The 18,804-nt window shown below is 44.8% G+C and overlaps 1 protein-coding gene across 2 annotated transcripts; it reads left to right on the forward strand.

Moving 5' to 3' along the window:
• The first annotated feature begins 11,419 nt into the window (after positions 1-11,419).
• LOC125508189 (golgin candidate 6) lies at positions 11,420-18,720 on the forward strand. Of its 2 annotated transcripts, XM_048672795.1 has the most exons (19): positions 11,442-11,489; positions 11,545-11,620; positions 11,922-11,974; positions 12,111-12,238; positions 12,329-12,528; positions 12,620-12,693; positions 12,778-12,847; positions 13,375-13,428; positions 13,525-13,620; positions 13,774-13,824; positions 13,902-13,991; positions 14,119-14,232; positions 14,324-14,395; positions 14,495-14,680; positions 14,909-15,009; positions 15,254-15,302; positions 15,745-15,810; positions 16,073-16,828; positions 17,989-18,720. In XM_048672795.1, exons 2-19 carry the CDS (start codon positions 11,558-11,560, stop codon positions 18,559-18,561), a joined length of 2,796 nt encoding a protein of 931 aa, XP_048528752.1. In that variant the 5' UTR covers positions 11,442-11,489; positions 11,545-11,557; the 3' UTR covers positions 18,562-18,720. The 2 variants fall into 2 exon arrangements, with proteins under 2 accessions (XP_048528753.1, XP_048528752.1); XM_048672796.1 differs by lacking the exon at positions 17,989-18,720 and adding an exon at positions 17,702-17,952 and having other exon boundaries at positions 11,420-11,620.
• Positions 18,721-18,804: the final 84 nt, after the last annotated feature.

The raw sequence follows: 18,804 nt of genomic DNA on the forward strand, positions 1-18,804 counted from the left end.
GCAAAGTCAATGACGGTTTGTTGGGTCTCGCTCTTCCTTTTGAAGAAAAACACCCAAGTATATCTTGAGTAGTCATCCACAATCACCAAGCAATACTTCCTACCCCCAAGACTATCGAAGGATGGAGGCCCAAAGATATCCAAGTGAAGGAGCTCCAAAGGCCTCTTTGAGTAAATGATAGTCGTGGGAGGGTGAGCCTTCTCATGTAGCTTTCCTTCGATACAAGCACTGCAAGCACGATCTTTGGCAAAACTAACATTCCTTAGTCCACGGACATGGTCCCCCTTGAGAAGACTTTGCAAAGATCTCATATTGACATGGGCTAGACGGCGATGCCAAAGCCATCCCACATCAACTTTAGCCATTAGGCATGTCGCGGTCTTAGTGGGTCGCTCCGAAAAGTTAGTCACATATAGACCGTTCTCGACATGCCCAACAAAGGCTACTTTAAGAGTCTTGCTCCACAAGAGGGCCACGGTATCGATATCAAAGAAAGTGGCAAAGCCCATGATTGCAAGTTGACGAACGGAAAGTAAATTGTATGCAAGGGACTCAACAAGCATGACCTTCTCGATCGTGAGATCATGAGAGATGACCACCTTGCCAAGTCCCAATACCTTAGAAGATGAGGCATCACCCCACTCGACATTGGTGGGCATAGATGGAATCTTGTGCACGTCCACCACCAAGTCCTTGCTTCCGGCCATATGATTTGTAGCTCCGCTATCGAGCAACCATGATCCCCCACCGGAAGCAAACACCTACAAGAGATCAATGCTTGGTTTTAGGTACCCATTTTGTGATGGGTCCTTTGATGTTAGTAATAAGGGTCTTTGGAACCCAAATAGACCATTCAATGTATTCATGAGGAGAACCAACGAATTTGGCAAAGACATGCCCATCACTAGCACGACATAACATATAAGAAGGATTAAAGTCGCCGACTTTGATGAGAGGAGTAGCATTGCCCTTTTTGACAGCGCCACCCTTCGCATTGTTCTTATTCTCCTTGGAATCACTCTCTCCCTCCTTCACAAAGGTTTGCATGAGAGGAGGAGGTCGTTTGGTCTTGTCATTCTTCTTCTTGTTCTTGGACTCGGGCACGTACCCAACCCCTTCCTTGGCCACAACTCCCTTTTGGTTGATCAAGAGGTAGTTGAGGTTCTTCTTGCCTTGTATGCAAGTCGCAAGACCTCTCTCAAGTTGCCCCTTTAGCTTAGCGTTCTCCTCAACAAGATGCACATGCTCACAACACGGGTTAGTAGCATTTGCATTATCAATTAACATCATACGAGGAAAAGTGGCTTTTTCCTTGTTAGCTTTACTTGACGTTGATCATGAGACTCTTTGAGGCTAGCATGAGCACCCTTCAAGACCTTGTGAGCCTTGTCAAGTAGATCAAAATCCTCTTTGAGTCTAGCAAGATCAACCTCAAGTTCGGCCTTCTCGGAGTTTAGCACATGAGAAACAATGAGAACATGATCATAATCTTTCTTTAACTTAGCATGATCAACGTTGTGTGACTCCTCAAGAGCCAAACGAAGACCACGCTCTTCCTCAAGAGCATTGGAAAGATCCGAAATCTCATCGGCATAGTCACGACTATGCCCTTCCATCTTAGTGATGGTATCTTCGTGAGCCTCGATCATGTCATTGGCTTCACCAAGTTGTTCCAAGAGAGCAACAAAGTGCTTCTTGGATTTACCCTTAAGTTTTCCCATAAAGGCTTCAAACTCATTTGCCTCCACATTAGCTCCCTCATGTTCATTAATGCTATCCATCGAAGAAGGATGATTAATGATGGTAGTTTTGATGTTGGGGGTTACCTTGTTGGTGGCTTTAGCCATGAGGCACTTGGCGGTGATGCTCTCATTGGGTGAGTCGAAGAGAGACACCCGTGGAGTCGTCGCAATGGCAACTGAGGCCATGGCAGCCAACTCACCATCTTCATCATCGTCATCATCCTCATTGTACTCTTCTTGTACCACCAATGCCTTGGGAGGAGTCTTCTTGGTGAAGTTGCTCTTGTTGGGGAACGACTTGGCCTTGTCCTTTCGGATGAGCTTGCCACCATTGTCTTCCCTCTTCTCATACGGGCACTCCGCAACAAAATGACTCACATTGCCACAATTGTAGCAAGTCCTTACACGCTTCTTGCTCTTCGTGCCACTTGAGTTGTTTTTGTTAAAGTTTGGCCTCGAGTTTTTCTTGCTCCAAAATTGCCTTGAAGCGCGTGCCATGTGTTCATGATATGCATACTTTGTATCTTCGGGGTTGCTCTCCTCTTCTTCCTCTTCTTCTTCTTCAACGAAGAGCTTGGCCTTCAATGCAAGGTTGGGCTTCTTTGCCCTTTGAGAATGAAGCACCGCATTGTCGGCGGTCTTGTCCAAAATGTTCATGGCCACAAACTCATCCAGCACTTCACTTGAGGTCAAAGTGTGGAAGTCTGGTCTTTGACGAATGATGGAGGACATGGCCTTGTGGTAGGGCATCATTGCCTTGAGGAATTTGCGCTTGATCCAATTGTCATCCGTGTCCTTGCTCCCGTGATCTCGGAGTGAGACCGCGAGTTTGGTTACTCCCCGATAAAGCTCACGAGGTTCTTCATCTTCTTTCATTGCAAACTCATCGGCCTCATCTTGCACCACTTCATAGTTGGAGCGTTGAATGCTTGCGCTTCCCCGGTAGAGAGAGACAACACAAAGCCATGCGTATTTGGCCAAGGCGAAGGGCCAAAGATGAGGTAGGTCTTCGGGTGGGATTGCATCTTGAATGATGAAGAGAGCATTCTCATTGAATTGATTATCCGCGGTTTCTCGAGGAGTGAAGTTGCTTGGATCATGCGGATAGAAACCTTCTTCAATGATTCTCTAAAGATTAGTGTTCACATTATTTAAATGACGTTTAAAGCGGTAAACCCAAGAATCAAACTCCTCATTTTTCACAATCTTAGGGGGAGGACCGGGATGATTCAAATGAGTGGAAGGAACCTGTCCACCATAAACAAGTGGTGGTTCCACATGAGCAAAGATACCGGTGCCATTCTTACCACTAGAAGAAGGAGCCTTTTCACTACTAGCTTCCCCCTTATCGGAGGTAGCATTCGTCACCTTGTCGGTGGGATTACCCACTTTCAACGGTGCGGTGGATAGTTTAAGCCCTTCAAGGAATTTAGTAAACATGCTTTCAACCTCGGTCTTCATGGAGGTTTTCAATGTCTCCAAGGCCACATTGAGCTCCTCACGAGAGACCGAGGTTTCCCCATCGCCCCGTAGACGAGATCGGATTCACACCGGAGTGTTCCTCCACACCATCTATGGTATCAACCATACTCTTCGGACGGTAAAGTCCTTAATAAAGAGACGACGCTCTGATACTAATTGAAACGATCGATATGGTTGACTAGAGGGGGGTGAATAGGTAACTAACAATTTTTCTTTAACAATTTAAACTTTGCATCAAAGTAGGTTGTCTAGATATGCAACTAGGTGAGCAACCTATATGATGCAATAAGGATAGGAACACAAGCAAGCAAGAGATATGACACAAATAAGCTTGCACAAGTAAAGGCACGAGATAACCAAGAGTGGAGACGATGGAGACGAGGATGTGTTACCGAAGTTCCTTCCCTTTGAGGGGAAGTACGTCTCCGTTGGAGCGGTGTGGAGGCACAATGCTCCCCAAGAAGCCACTAGGGCCACCGTATTCTCCTCACGCCCTCACACAATGCGAGATGTCGTGATTCCACTATTGGTGCCCTTGGAGGCGGCGACCGGACCTTTACAAACAAGGTTGGTGCAATCTCCACAACTCAATTGGAGGCTCCCAACGACACCACGAAGCTTCACCACAATGGACTATGGCTCCGCGGTGACCTCAACCGTCTAGGATGCTCAAACACCCAAGAGTAACAAGATCCGCAAGGGATTAGTGGGCGGAAATCAAATTTCTCTTGGTGGAATGTGGATCGAGGCCTTCTCAACCACTCCCGAGCAAACCAACAAGTTTGATTGGCTAGGGAGTGAGATCGGGCGAAAATGGAGCTTAGAGCAACAATGGAGCTTAGGGTTGGAAGAGATAAGTCAACTGGGAAGAATGGGACCCCTTATATAGTGGGGGACAAAGATCCAACCGTTATCCACCTACCAGCCCGCGGCTAGCGGGACTACCGCTCCAGGCCATCGGTACTACCGCAGGGCCGCGCGGTACTACCGCTTGCTGCCAAGCGGTCCTACCGCACGGTCATGAGGTACAACCGTACAGGCCCGCGGTACTGCCGCAACACCAGCAACAACAAGGTCAGAACTGAAGCACAAGAGCTGAGGGCGGTACTTCCGCGAGCGCGGTACTACCGCGCCGCCTTGCGGTACTACCGCAAGGCAGGAATCCCCTAGCCAGGGGGAAGGAAACATCCGTGCCTACTTCCGCAAAGAAATGGAAGAAGCAAAAACCCGACACAGTACTACTGCAGAGGGGCGGTACTACTGCCTGACAACATAGCACGGTACTACCGTGGAAGGAAAGCGGTACTACCGTGGTAGGCGCAGATGTAAAAAATTACATCCGCCCCTACTACCGCGAGGGAGCGGTACTAGCCTGGTGGGCAACGGTAGTGCAGCTCCAGGGGAGCGGTACTACCGTGGGCACCTGCGGTACTACCACGCCGCAGCACGGTACTACCGCTGGTGCCTACGGTACTACCGCTCACCTGGGAGCAGTACTACCGTGAGCCAACACAGCAACCAGAAACAAGGAGGCGAGAAAGCGGAGGATGCTCCAAGGGAAAGGAGGGGACTAGAAAGAGACGTGTACGTGATGATTCCACCCAAACCTTTCCGACGCGGACCCCCTCTTAATAGTACGGCTTCCCTACGACTCAAATCCACCAAAAAGAAACATAGAAAAGACGCCGTCTTCAACAGTCTTCGAGGGGCACCCAACCGTCTTGTGCCTAGCGATGAAATGTCTGGGATACTCAAGGCACACGATTAGTCCGCAAACACGTTGTCATCAATCACCAAAACACCTTAGGGATAAATATGCCCTTACAACTACGATGAGACTTTCTCACTCGTATCTATGCTTAAGTCTGTCCGAATCATGTTAGCAATTGCCGCATTTTATGAAATCTGGCAAATGGATAAACAAAATTGCATTCTTTAATGGATTTATTAAAGAAGAGTTGTATATGATGCAACCATAAGGTTTTGTCAATCCTAAAGGTACTAACAAAACATGCAAGCTCCAGCGATCCATCTATGGACTGGTGCAAGCATCTCAGAGTTGGAATATATGCTTTGATAAGTTGATCAAAGCATATAGTTTTATACAGACTTGCGGTGAAGCCTGTATTTACAAGAAAGTGAGTGGGAGCACTACAGCATTTCTGATAAGTATATGTGAATGACATATTGTTGATCGGAGATAATGTAGAATTATTCTACAAAGCATAAAGGAATGTTTGAAAGGAGTTTTTCAAAGGAAGACCTCGGTGAAGCTGCTTACATATTGAGCATCAAGATCTATAGAGATAGATCAAGACGCTTGATAAGTTTTTCAATGAGTACATACCTTGACAAGATTTTGAAGTAGTTCAAAATGGAACAGTCAAAGAAGGAGTTCTTGCCTGTGTTACAAGGTGTGAAGTTGAGTAAGACTCAAAACCCGACCACGGCAGAAGATGGAGAGAGAATGAAAGTCATTCCCTATGCCTCAGCCATAGGTTCTATAAAGTATGCCATGCTATGTACCAGACCTATTGTATACCCTGCCTTGAGTTTAGCAAGGGAGTACAATAGTGATCTAGGAGTAGATCACTAGACATTGGTCAAAATTATCCTTAGTGGAATAAGGATATGTTTCTCGATTATGGAGGTGACAAAAGGTTCGTCGTAAAGGGTTACGTCGATGCAAGTTTTGACACTGATCCAGATGACTCAAAGTCTCAATCTGGATACATATTGAAAGTTGGAGCAATTAGCTAGAGTAGCTCCGTGCAGAGCATTGTTGACATAGAAATTTGCAAAATACATACGGATCTGAATGTGGCAGACCCGTTGACTAAACTTCCCTCACAAGCAAAACATGATCACACCTTAGTACTCTTTGCGTATTAATCACATAGCGATGTGAACTAGATTATTGACTCTAGTAAACCCTTTGGGTGTTGGTCACATGATGATGTGAACTATGGGTGTTAATCACATGGTGATGTGAACTATTGATGTTAAATCACATGGCGATGTGAACTAGATTATTGACTCTAGTGCAAGTGGGAGACTGAAGGAAATATGCCCTAGAGGCAATAATAAAGTTATTATTTATTTCCTTATATCATGATAAATGTTTATTATTCATGCTAGAATTGTATTAACCGGAAACATAATACATGTGTGAATACATAGACAAACAGTATGTCACTAGTATGCCTCTACTTGACTAGCTCGTTGAATCAAAGATGGTTAAGTTTCCTAGCCATAGACATGAGTTGTCATTTGATTAACGGGGTCACATCATTAGAGAATGATGTGATTGACTTGACCCATTCCATTAGCATAGCACTTGATCGTTTAGTTTCTTGCTATTGCTTTCTTCATGACTATGAGATTATGCAACTCCCATTTACCAGAGGAACACTGTGTGTGCTACCAAACGTCACAACGTAACTGGGTGATTATAAAGGTGCTCTACAGGTGTCTCCGAAGGTACTTGTTGGGTTGGCGTATTTCGAGATTAGGATTTGTCACTCTGATTGTCGGAGAGGTATCTCTGGGCCCACTCGGTAATGCACATCACTATAAGCCTTGCAAGCATTGCAACTAATGAGTTAGTTGCGGGATGATGTGTTACGGAACGAGTAAAGAGACTTGCCGGTAACGAGATTGAACTAGGTATTGAGATACCGACGATCGAATCTCGGGCAAGTTACATACCGATGACAAAGGGAACAACGTATGTTGTTATGCGGTTTGACCGATAAAGATCTTCGTAGAATATGTAGGAGCCAATATGAGCATCCAGGTTCCGCTATTGGTTATTGACCGGAGACGTGTCTCGGTCATGTCTACATAGTTCTCGAACCCGTAGGGTCCGCACGCTTAACGTTTCGATGATGGCTATATTATGAGTTTATGAGTTTTGATGTACCGAAGGTTGTTCGGAGTCCCGGATGTGATCACGGACATGACGAGGAGTCTCGAAATGGTCGAGACATGAAGATTGATATATTGGACGACTATATTCGGACACCGGAATGGTTCCGGGGGTTATCGGATATATACCGGAGTACCGAGGGGTTACCGGAACCCCCCCGGGGGTTATTGGGCCTCATGGGCCCAAAGTGGTGGAAGAGGAGAGGCAGCAGGAGGTGGCGCGCGGCCCCCCTTGCCCCAATCCGAATTGGGAAAGGGGAGGGGGCGCGACCCCCCTTCTCCTCTTCTCTCCACCTCCTCCTCCCCCCTTCTCCTAGTTGGAATAGGAAGGGGGGGGCAAAACCTACTTGGAGTAGGATTGCCCCCCCTTGGGCGCGCCTCCTCCTCTTGGCCGCCCCCCTCCTCCTTCCCCCTTTATATACGGAGGAGGGGGGCACCCCATAGACACAACAAATGATCAAGTTGATCTTTTAGCCGTGTGCGGTGCCCCCCTCCACCATAGTCCACCTCGACAATACTATAGCAGTGCTTAGGCGAAGCCCTGCGTTGGTAGAACATCAACATCGTCACCACGCCGTCGTGCTAATGAAACTCTCCCTCAACACTCGGCTGGATCGGAGTTCGAGGGACGTCATCGGGCTGAACGTGTGCTGAACTCGGAGGTGCCGTGCGTTCGGTACTTGATCGGTCGGATCGTGAAGACGTACGACTACATCAACCGCGTTGTGCTAACGCTTTCGCTTTCGGTCTACGAGGGTACGTAGACAACACTCTCCCCTCTCGTTGCTATGCATCACCATGATCTTGCGTGTGCGTAGGATTTTTTTTGAAATTACTATGTTCCCCAACAACAACAAATGAGCTCTAAAAATGCATAAATTATAGAGCCATCACTTACAAAAAATTGTAGGTATGCGCTTAGAAAGTAAAGGAGGGTGTCTCTTGCACTACAAGCTCCTCGGGGCAACCAGTTTGATGATAGGCCTAGGGCTAATCCTCAGTTCATCCCCTTCTTCGGCGGGAGCTCTTCTCGAGCGCTTAGACTGACAACCTTTGTTGGAAGGGGCAAAGGTGCTCGCGGCAGGAGCAGCGTGGGAGAGGGACCGCTTTTGCTTTGCGGGGCGATGATCGGCGGCTGCATTGACAACGGGAGATAACATCCCCACACGGTCAAACATAATAGGCACTTTAGTGCCGTCGATGCCTTCTTAATAGAAGACCCCATCTTTGAAGATGAGGTCGGTATGAGGATCCTTGGTCAAGTCGAGGTCATCATCACGAACATGGAGCTTAGGTTGAGGAGCGGGGGAATTCACAGTCTTGATCCATCGCCTCCAATTTTGCTCGAATATGTTAAACGTCCGATCAAGAAGATAAATACCATCTTCAATAAATATGATGCAAGTAAATAAAACTTACTGCTTCAACCGGCTTATAGCTGGCAAAACCGTCGAACATAGGATCTTTGGCAAGATCGCCCCCTTCGCCCTTAAACATCGCCTCCAGCGCAGCTCCGATCTCTTGATGATTTGTGAACCCTTCCCTGATGGCGCAGGTCGAGTGGTTGGCCCCATTATATTACCACATGGGTGAAAGTGTTGCTGGAGAGGCTGGACTCCTCGGGCAAGAGCCACTGCCATCACGTTGACAATGGTGAGCTTGTGATGGCCGAGGCAAGTGACTTGGAACGTCAAAGATGTAGAACCATTCGTGTTTCCAGGTCTCGCTGTCCTCCTTAGGGGTGCTTGGAAGATACCCAACCCCAGCAATTCGGCACACCTCGGCGCCCCCTACCTCAAAGATGATGTTGTCCCGAATACGCGGGACCAAGTAGAAGTACTTGCACCACAGGTCAAAGTGGGTTTCACAACTAAGGAAGGCTTCACATAAAGCGACGTAGCCGACTATGTGAAGGATTGAGTGGGGCGTGAGGTGATGGAGTTGGATCCCATAAAACTTCAGGAGACCCTGGACCTGGAGGAAGGGGTGGATTGGAAAGCCTAGCCCCTGGACGAAGCTTACCCGCTCGTCAACCTGCAGCGCCGGGAAATTATCATTGAGCAGGTCGCCGTCCAAAGCAACCAAGCCAGGACGAATCCACGCAAATTCTAGGCCAGGTAGGTATCCCTGGGTAGCAAGACGATTCAATTGCCCTTGAGCAACCAAGCAACTTTTCCACTCTGCTTCAAGGGGACCGGCGGGGCGAATTGACGAGCTAGGGATGTTCCCCATTATGTTGAGCTTTCGAAGCAGCAATGGAGGTGAGAAAGGAGACGAGATCCGCGTGAAGGCAATGGAACGAGTGGAAAGGATGTGAAATCTTTGACACATTTCCTTTACTTTATATGGAAAAAAACTTGGTCGCGGGGTAATAGGACGCTGAGTCTTGCAGCGGTAAATCCGCGTGTTTCCCAGGTGTCGTGCCTTACGTGCGTACATAGATCGAGACAGGCGTTGATGGTGCCACTAAACTAGAATTCGGGGCCATCATGACTCTTTTGTCTTTTGATTAGACATATGAATAGTGGGACCCTAAGGAGCGGTGTGTCCGAAGACTATCAGCTGGGACCCATGATTGGTCCTCGGAAGGGTCTGCTTGTCTCATAAGGTATATAGCTCATCGTGAAAAACCTCAAATCCAATTTCCTCGAATCGAAAATTAATTCAAAATACTAAAATATCAAGCTCATCGAACTCGCCACCGAAGCCGAAGACCCGAGAGGATGTTAGGGTGTGTTTGGTTGAGGAACCAAGTGGAACGGAATGGAATGGTTCCATTCCATAGGAACGGGTTCGTTCTATTCCCGTGTTTGGTACCAACAAAAAAGCGGAACGGGTTGGTTCCGTTCCGGTGTTTGGTTAGAGAGACGGTATGAAAAATTGAACCACCTAAAATTCAAAATTTTGGCAGCATTTCATTTGTATTTTGAAGAAAAATAGCACGACAACGTACATATCGACAAAAATCACACATATATGACATAAACCAGGCACAAACTTAACAGAAGGTAGCAAATTCATCCATCACATCCAAAAACAATCAGCCATACATGAGTTCACATACAAATCATCCAAAAACAATCAGCCATACATGAGTTCACATACAAATCATACATGAGCTCTTCATCAAATTCTTTTAAATTGGAGACTACATCCCGTCAGATTCAGCCACAAGCTTCAGCCATCAAATTCTTTCAAATTTCACAAGAGCTTCAGCCACAAGTTTGAACCCACCAGATTTCACATGAATGAGGTCTTCCCTTCCTTATTATAGCCGAACAATGACTGACGTTGCGACTAGTGCAACAAAAGCAGCGGCTTCCACCAGATTTCACATGAACGTGGTCTTCGTGACCATGTACAAATGATGCATACTATCAAAAATATGACTAGCAATGACTTGTAACCATGGATCTAGGTTGTACACAGCAGCACATATTGAAGTAAAAATTGGATAACCATGGATCTGGGTAGTACACAGAAGCACATATATATATATATATGAAACAAATTGAGGAGCGTACAGGAAATAAAATCTGCCCAAACATGAACATATACAAAGATATACAAACGGGTAGTGGAAACCGTTGTGTGGAAACCGTACATGGCCGCCGCTGATCCAGACCTTGCCGCAGCACCTTCGGTCGCTCCCTGCTCTCTCGCCGCCGCCTCCTGAGTGGTAACCGCCCCGCTGCTTCGTCGCTGGCTCGCTGCTGCTAAGTCGCCGCCAAGGTGCAGATGCGCGCCATCACAGAGGAGACGACGGGAGGAACGTGAAGTCAGCGCCGGGGAGGAATGGAGAAGGCAGATCGAGAGAGAGGGAGATGTGGGATGGTGGCGACGCTAGTGCAAGGAGTTGCGAGAGGATAGGGTACGGGCGTGGGCCGAGGGGAACGAGGTTCCGTGTCGTCCGGTCGATTTCGAGGTATGCCTCGATTCCGGATAATGAGCGAATATTCCATTTCCTGAGACGGGTGGGTTCTGATTTGTTCGACTAACCATACGCGGGAATGAGCTGCGGGAATGGATCGGACCCATGACGTTCTATCTGGTCACAGCAACCAAACACACCCTTAGAGCTTGTGTTAGAGCTTGTGAGAGGTGCCCTAGAAACCCTTGTGAGCGAGAGCATTTCCACGGTTGCTCTTGCTTCGGTGCAAACAGTGGAGGAGGTATGCCACGTCACCTCAGCAAGCAAACCAAAATCCCCCGTGACCCCGACTCCATCCAGCCTGCCTCCCCACCCCTCCCCGGTTGCTTCCCCGTCCACCCCCCACCCCCCCCCCCCACCTCACCTCCGCCGCCGCCGCCGCCGCGGCGATCTTTCTCGGTTCCCAGGTTAGAACCGCCTTCCCTCCCGATCCGGCTAACTGTCCCTCGCTACTCCACACAGGCGCTCGCGATCCATGGACTCCCGGTCGATCAACCTTCGGGGCTTCGCCGGAAGCGCAGGAAAAAATATCATGCAGGTGCACACCCCCTCCCCCCACGACCTTAATCGAACCCGTCCCCGACCGCTCCTGCTCCTCCCTGTCACCGACGCACCCTAGGTCGGAGCCCGACGAGGCGTTTCGCCGGTCGTATGAACGAGTTCTAGTCTCATAGGGTGTTATGCATTTTTTTTTCCGTTTTTTAGCATGGAATGCTTCATTCCGTTGGAGCTCGTGCTCTAGTAGCAGTTGGGCCAATGTGATGCCATGATTTCATCACAGGTTGGTGGAGCAAGTTTGATGTTTATTAACTCCATGTTCTGTTGGTGTTGTCTCACAGGGGATTGGGGGATTCGTTTTCGGCAACGAGGCGTCCGAGTCCAAGGAAGATAGGTAGGCAATTCGGCATGAAATTTGTGTTCAGTCGTGTAATCATACTTTTAGGCCTATTGTTGCCTGAAAAACATAGCACCTGATTGACATATGCCACTTTTAGCGAGTGACCCTCTAACTGCATTATGTTGTACAGCTACGTCGAGAGATTCCTTGACCGCATAAGCAACGGCACGATGCCTGATGATAGGAGGTCTGCCATGACTGAGCTACAGTCCCTCGTGGCGGAGAGCCGTTCGGCTCAGATGTCTTTTGGAGCTATGGGTATATCATTTCACTTGGGTCCTTGGTATTTGTACATTCATCTCTATGAGCGACTGATGTGTGATACATTCTTGCTAATTTGCAAAATAGGCTTCCCTGTCCTTCTCAACGTTTTGAAAGAAGACCGTGAGGATGTTGAGCTCGTCAGAGGTGCCCTAGAAACCCTTGTGAGCGCGCTGACTCCTATTGAGACGTCACAGGGACTGAAAACTGAGGTCCAACCGGCATCAATGAACTCTGATTTGCTTTCTCGAGAAACAGACAATATTTCTCTTCTCTTGAGCTTACTGGTGAGTTTACATTCTTTGCTTTTACTGCATGTAACTCGCTTTACCTGCTTCATCTGTCATGATTTATTTCTCCCTCCTGTTTGGTTCAAAGACAGAGGAGGATTTCTATGTGCGATATTACACAATCCAGCTTTTAACAGCGTTACTTACAAACTCGTTGAAAAGGTGCCCAGTAAGTCTTTTTCTGTTGGGATGCATCCACTACACTTTAAACCTTTTTAACTCCTTTTTATCCTTTTGGTGTTTCAGATTACAGGAGGCAATTCTATTAATTCCCCGTGGCATAACAGTTTTAATGGACATGCTTATGGACCGCGAGGTTTAGCACCAACCTCTTTTCTCCTCTTCCTCTAAAGAAGCACACATGCTATCCAGACATATCTATTGTGCTAATATCAGTTTTGCTTATCCTAAGTTATCCACGCAGTAGTAGTCTAATGCATGTGGAAACGGTTTATGGTTACAATGTGTGAAATCAGTTAGCAGCATGACTTTGATTTACAACATGAAGTAGAGATGTACAATCATGTTGATTTGGACCCTTATCTGTTCTTCTGAAGGAGTTGATATACGTGCTGTCACAAATAAATTATATTATTAGATGTTATTTACTCCAGTAGCACCTCCTCTATCTTAGGCTGCAGCATGGGTTAATTATTTGAAAAAGCTAAAAAATGCAGTTAATGCTGAAATTACTTTCTGATGGGTGCAATCCACAAGTCATGCTAAGTTATTGTTGAGTTCCCAGCAATCCAGCATCATCAATTTATAACATATTTTTATTGCTTTGTTTCTTTACTTGCCTGGTTATATAGCTCATATGGGTATCTTTGATGCATGTTGAAGGTCATAAGGAATGAAGCACTATTACTTCTTACTTATCTGACCAGAGACGCAGAGGTTACTCTCTCATATTCTTGGTTGATTTATTATGTTCCAGATATCAATTCGAACCTATATGTGTAATACTAAATGACTGGTAATTCACCCTTTCAGGAAATTCAAAAAATTGTTGTATTTGAGGGTGCATTTGAGAAGTTGTTTAGCATTATTGGGGAGGAGGGATTTTCTGATGGAGGCGTCGTTGTTCAGGTGATTATCCAGGAACCATATTATATGATCTGATCTGATCCATTGTGTACCCGAATTGTCTAAAAGTTCTGGTTGTTCAGTTTCCATTTGAAAGCTGTTTTTCAATTTGTATAAAACTTTGTTGTTGCTAATCTGTTCTTTTTTGTGGAGCAGGATTGCCTTGAACTTTTAAATAATTTAATACGGAACAATGCGTCCAATCAGGTATGTTTCTATCAAACAATTGTTTTGAAGTGTTAGATGGTCATATTTTCATTGACATTACTTTGTGCTAATATCAGATGCTTTTGAAAGAGACAATGGGCTTTGACCCATTGATATCAATACTAAAGATTAGGAGAGGCAGTGCATTCAATTTTACCCAACAAAAGGTACACCATTATAAAATCACCTATATAGCCTCACAGATAGATTACTCAAACTGACAAGTAGTTCTGTTTGGCCCAAAAAGCTTGTATTAACAATACTTCGCTGAAGTTAAAACTCTTGTCTCTTTAGACGGTAAATCTTCTCGGTGCCTTACATACTGTCGAACTGCTTTTGATGGGGGGCCCACCGGGTGAAACAGGTAAAGATACTAGCAAGATCACCAATCAAACTGCACTAGCTCAGGTACCCTTTTCTCCCTTTATATCTTTTCTAGTTGTCTACCTTATAACATTGAAGTAAGTTTCATCATATGGGCTTTACTAATAAATGACAGAGAAACATTCTTGACCATCTTCTATTATTGGGCGTTGAGAGTCAGTGGGCCCCTGTAGCTCTTCGCTGTACGGTGAGTCCCTTATAACAGTTGAGGTACCATGCAACTATATGTATGATAGTTTTACTAAGTTGTGTTGTTGGATGTTTGTACACTGTTCATTTTTTCCAGGCATTGCGGTGTATTGGCAGCTTGGTACTAAGAAATCCTCAAAATCTCGATTCTCTTGCAAGCAAGCAAGTCGGGGAAGAACCTCATGTTCAGCCTGCACTGAATGCGATCTTAGCTATAATCCTGCGAACCTCCGTAGCACAGGAATTTGTTGCTGCTGATTATGTCTTCAAGTGTTTCTGCGAGGTGATCTTTTTCCTGATATTTTTGCTGGTTCAAATAATCATGAACATGTTAGTAAGGAGATAAGGAGACATTAAATGAGGCAATTAGTATTTTTCATCATTTTGGTCAGATTTTCAGTTATAACTTAAGTAGAATATTGGCTATTCTTTCTGCTAAATTTTTGGTCTCCTTTGGCATATCAGTATGTGTAAGCACATAATAAGTAGGAGTTTTCTCTTTATGGAACAGACAAATCCCAATGGCCAGGCATTATTAGCATCAACTATTGCTCCACATCCAAACCAAGGAACTGCTACCCATGGTGCTTCTAGTGACATGCCATTTGGAAGGTTAGTCTATGGTCCTTCTGTTGCATTTAGTACAATGGGAGCATTATCTTTTGGCTCTAATTATGTCGTAATTTACTGCTGAGATCACCTATACCTACTGTACTAGAGATGGCCATTTCTGTCATCTCCATAACATGTCACTATGGTTGCTGCTGTTTCTGCCACACTTCATGATGCTTTCTGTAGTCTGAATTCTATCACTCATAAAATTGCACCTTCACTTATGTTACCATTGTAATGGCAGTGCACTTCTGCAAGCTCTGGTGTCAAGTGATGTTAATGGAGATATGGAGGTAATGTCTTCTAATACAAACGCACTATTCAACACACCAGATAGTAGATCTCTTTAAATTTGGTCCAAATGATTATAAATCAATGCCCTCTGCTGCTAGTTCTTTTGGACATATAAACAGTGCCATACATTCTTTCTTTGCTGTTTGACCTTGCTGTCATTCTGCCACCATTCTCCTCTTCAAATTTGATATATGCCTCTTCAGTTTATTTTATGACCAAGAGGCTGGATGCTGTGATCATTGTTCGAGTTGTTTTTCTATTGTATACATATATACGATGTAATCTGAATTGAAGTCCTCATTTAGTAGTGTTCTAAGGAAGTCTTATTGTCTAGTTTAGAATGAGAAAGTTGATTGTTCGAGATGTCATGTAATCAATACCTGCAGTTTTCCTCTCTCTTATCTGATTTAAAAATCTGACGATTGATCCTAAAATTTGCAGGCATGTTGCAGAGCATCTAGTGTTCTTACTCACATAATCAAGGACAACTTGCAATGCAAAGATCGCGTATGTTCCCTTGCAACTTTTCATTGTCTGAATTTTACGTGTACAAAGTAGGCTGGAGAACCAACTACCCACTGGCTGAGAATTAATTTTTGTGTAATTCCACTTGTCTGAATTGAACATATTGATGAGATTATCTAACAAATGGTTGAGTCTATTATTAATATGATTTTCTTGCATTGATTAACTGTTGAATTACAAGTTCACAACTAACATAAACCAATGCAGCTTCAATGGGTGGCTTTCTAACAACTTAACTTTTCAGGTATTGCAAATTCAGCTTGAAACACCTACGCCATCCTTGGGACGCACCGAGCCTCTCTTGCATCGGATTGTTACGTGTTTATCCTTTGCAGCTTTAGCAGGAGAGAATGACCAAAGCAGTCAATCAGAAGGATCATATATTCAGCCTGTTATTCTCCGGCTACTCATCACATGGCTTGCGGACTGTGCAAATGCTGTAAATTGCCTTTTGGAATCAGCGGTACACCTAAACTACATAATCGAGCTTGCTGCGAATAAACGTTTCACCGGTTGCGTCCGTGGATTAGCTGCTGTTGTTTTAGGTGCTTGTGTCCTCAATAATGCAAGCCGTGAGAAGGGCCGAGATGCCTTTGCTGTTGCAGATGCTATAAGCCAAAAGATTGGCCTTACTACATACTTTTTGAGGTTCGATGAGCTGCGGAAAAGCTTTCTTCACCTACCATCAGGGCAGCAGAACCACAAGCAGCTTTCACGGTCAAGTGCAAACAGTATGTCTGATTTCCAAGAGATTGAAGAGGAGGACACAAATAAAGGCGATCAACATCCAGTCCTTTCGGAAATTTTTGATTCACAATTCGTTAGTTTACTCAGTAAGCTTGAGACTGATATTAGAGAATGTATAATGGATCTCTTCAGTCGAACAAAAACTGCAACTGCAGTTCTACCTGTTGAGTTGGAGCAGAAGAACGGGGAGGTTGACGGAGAGTATATCAAGCGGTTGAAGTCATTTGTAGAGAGACAGTGCAACGAGATGCAGGTTAGTTTCCTATTCATTACATTAATTCCAAGCAAAGAATTCATCTACCCAAACTAATCCTGCCATTCTCACAAAAAAAGGTTTTTGCACAATTTCTGATAATAGTTTACATGAGCGCCAAGTTGTGTATGAAAAAGAAATATCCTTCCACGTGTAAATACTGAGGTTCTGTTGGCATGATCTTAGCAACAAGTAATTGTTCTTGAATCAGTTTTTCGCTTCTATATTATGATGTGGTGAATAGAATTTAAGCCATAGAGTCCTGATTGGTTGAAACCTAAGAATACCTAAGCATGGCAAACTTTTTTGGCTAACTTGTAGCCAAGAAAAATGGAGCCACATGCTCAAGCTTAGCTGAAAGATGTTACTCTATGACGAATGGCCAATGGGCCATGCGGCTAATAAAGTGTGGCAAACCATAGATTGGGCAGTGAATGAAACATGGCCTAGCTTTCTTAGGCAAGCTGTGGCAAACTGTGCTTAATGAATGTTGGGCTAGCTCTGTAATTATAGCTTGTTCAGTTCTCAATAACAAAATAGGCCAGTATGGTGATCAATCGGCTGCCTGACTCAGTATTGCTGAGCAATAGCTGAAGAAAAAGCTGGTTTCCTGCAAAACTCAATATCACTGAGAAATACTCCCTCCGTTTCTTTTTACTCCGCATATAAGATTTGTTTGAAGTCAAACTAAGTAAAGTTTGATGAAATTTATATAAAAAATTATTAACATCTACAATACTAAAGTTATACGGTATGAAAATTAATTTCATAATGCATCTAAAAATATTGTTTCATATTGCGAATGTTGGTATTTTTTCATATAAACTTAGTAAAACTTTACAAAGTTTGACTTTGATCAAATTTTATATGCAGATTAAAAAGAAACGGAGGGAGATGAATGCTTCCCTTCTTTCACAAGCATAAAATATTTCATGTAACATGCTTATATATTCAAGAATATGCAAGTAACCCAGTTGATAATTTTTATCTTGGTACAAAAGGTCATAAATCCTAGTTCATAAGTTGATCAGTTTCGAAGCAACTGGTCGAATCAAGTAAACTGGTTACTGGCAGGTTGTGGTTGCTAGTAGCTTCAAGGACACCGTACTCTACCTGGTACAGAAATACGTAACAATATATTATTTGATTTCATTTTTCAGGACTTGCTAGGCCGAAATGCAATCTTAGCAGAAGATCTAGTGAGAACTGGTGGTGGCAGCACTTCAGATTCTTCTGAGAAACCGAGCAGTGGCCGAGAAAGGGTCCAAATTGAAGCCCTGAGACAAGAACTGGAGGGCACAGCACGGCGAATAGAGGTGCTCAGAACTGAAAAAGCTCAGATCGAAGCCGAAGCTAGCAACCAACGAAATCTTGCAGTAAAACTTGAATCTGATCTCAAGAGCTTGGCAGATGCTTACAACAGTCTTGAGCAGTCCAACTACCGCCTTGATGCTGAGGTGAAAACCTTGAGGCAGGGAGGCAGTGCTCCCTATCCGGACATAGAAGCAATAAAAGCGCAAGCCAAGGAAGAGGCAGAGAAGGAAAGTGAGGTGGAACTGAACGATCTACTCGTCTGCCTGGGACAGGAGCAAAGTAAAGTTGAGAAGCTGAGTGCAAGGCTGGCAGAGCTCGGTGAGGACGTGGACACCCTGCTGCAAGGTATCGGCGATGATGCTGCCTTGCCAGATGACGATGATGATGATGACGACGATGAAGACGACGATGAAAAGTAATGTGTTTTTGCTTCACTTTCATCTATGGTGTAACCTAGCATCATTTATTGAATCATGGTGATGTGGGCTTGTGATAACAATTGTACAGTGGAATGTTGGTGATGTGTAGACAAAGGTGGCCATTTCATTTCTAAGTTATTTATGGATGCTAAGACTAAACTGCTGACTCACCTTCTAGTTTAATTTGGTTATTTGATTTAAATTATATCATTTCAAGTAACTTGTAGCCTTTTCAAATGAAGA

Source organism: Triticum urartu, chromosome 5 (assembly GCF_003073215.2).
Source record: "Triticum urartu cultivar G1812 chromosome 5, Tu2.1, whole genome shotgun sequence".
Classification (NCBI taxonomy): domain Eukaryota; kingdom Viridiplantae; phylum Streptophyta; class Magnoliopsida; order Poales; family Poaceae; genus Triticum; species Triticum urartu.

Coding starts and splice junctions, on each gene's coding strand:
- LOC125508189 (XM_048672795.1), top strand. CDS start 11,558: ATGGACTCCCGGTCGATCAACCTTCGGGGCTTCGCCGGAAGCGCAGGA. Junction 13,825..13,901: donor GGAACAATGCGTCCAATCAG/GTATGTTTCTAT, acceptor TGCTAATATCAG/ATGCTTTTGAAAGAGACAAT. Junction 16,829..17,988: donor GACAGTGCAACGAGATGCAG/GTTAGTTTCCTA, acceptor TTCATTTTTCAG/GACTTGCTAGGCCGAAATGC.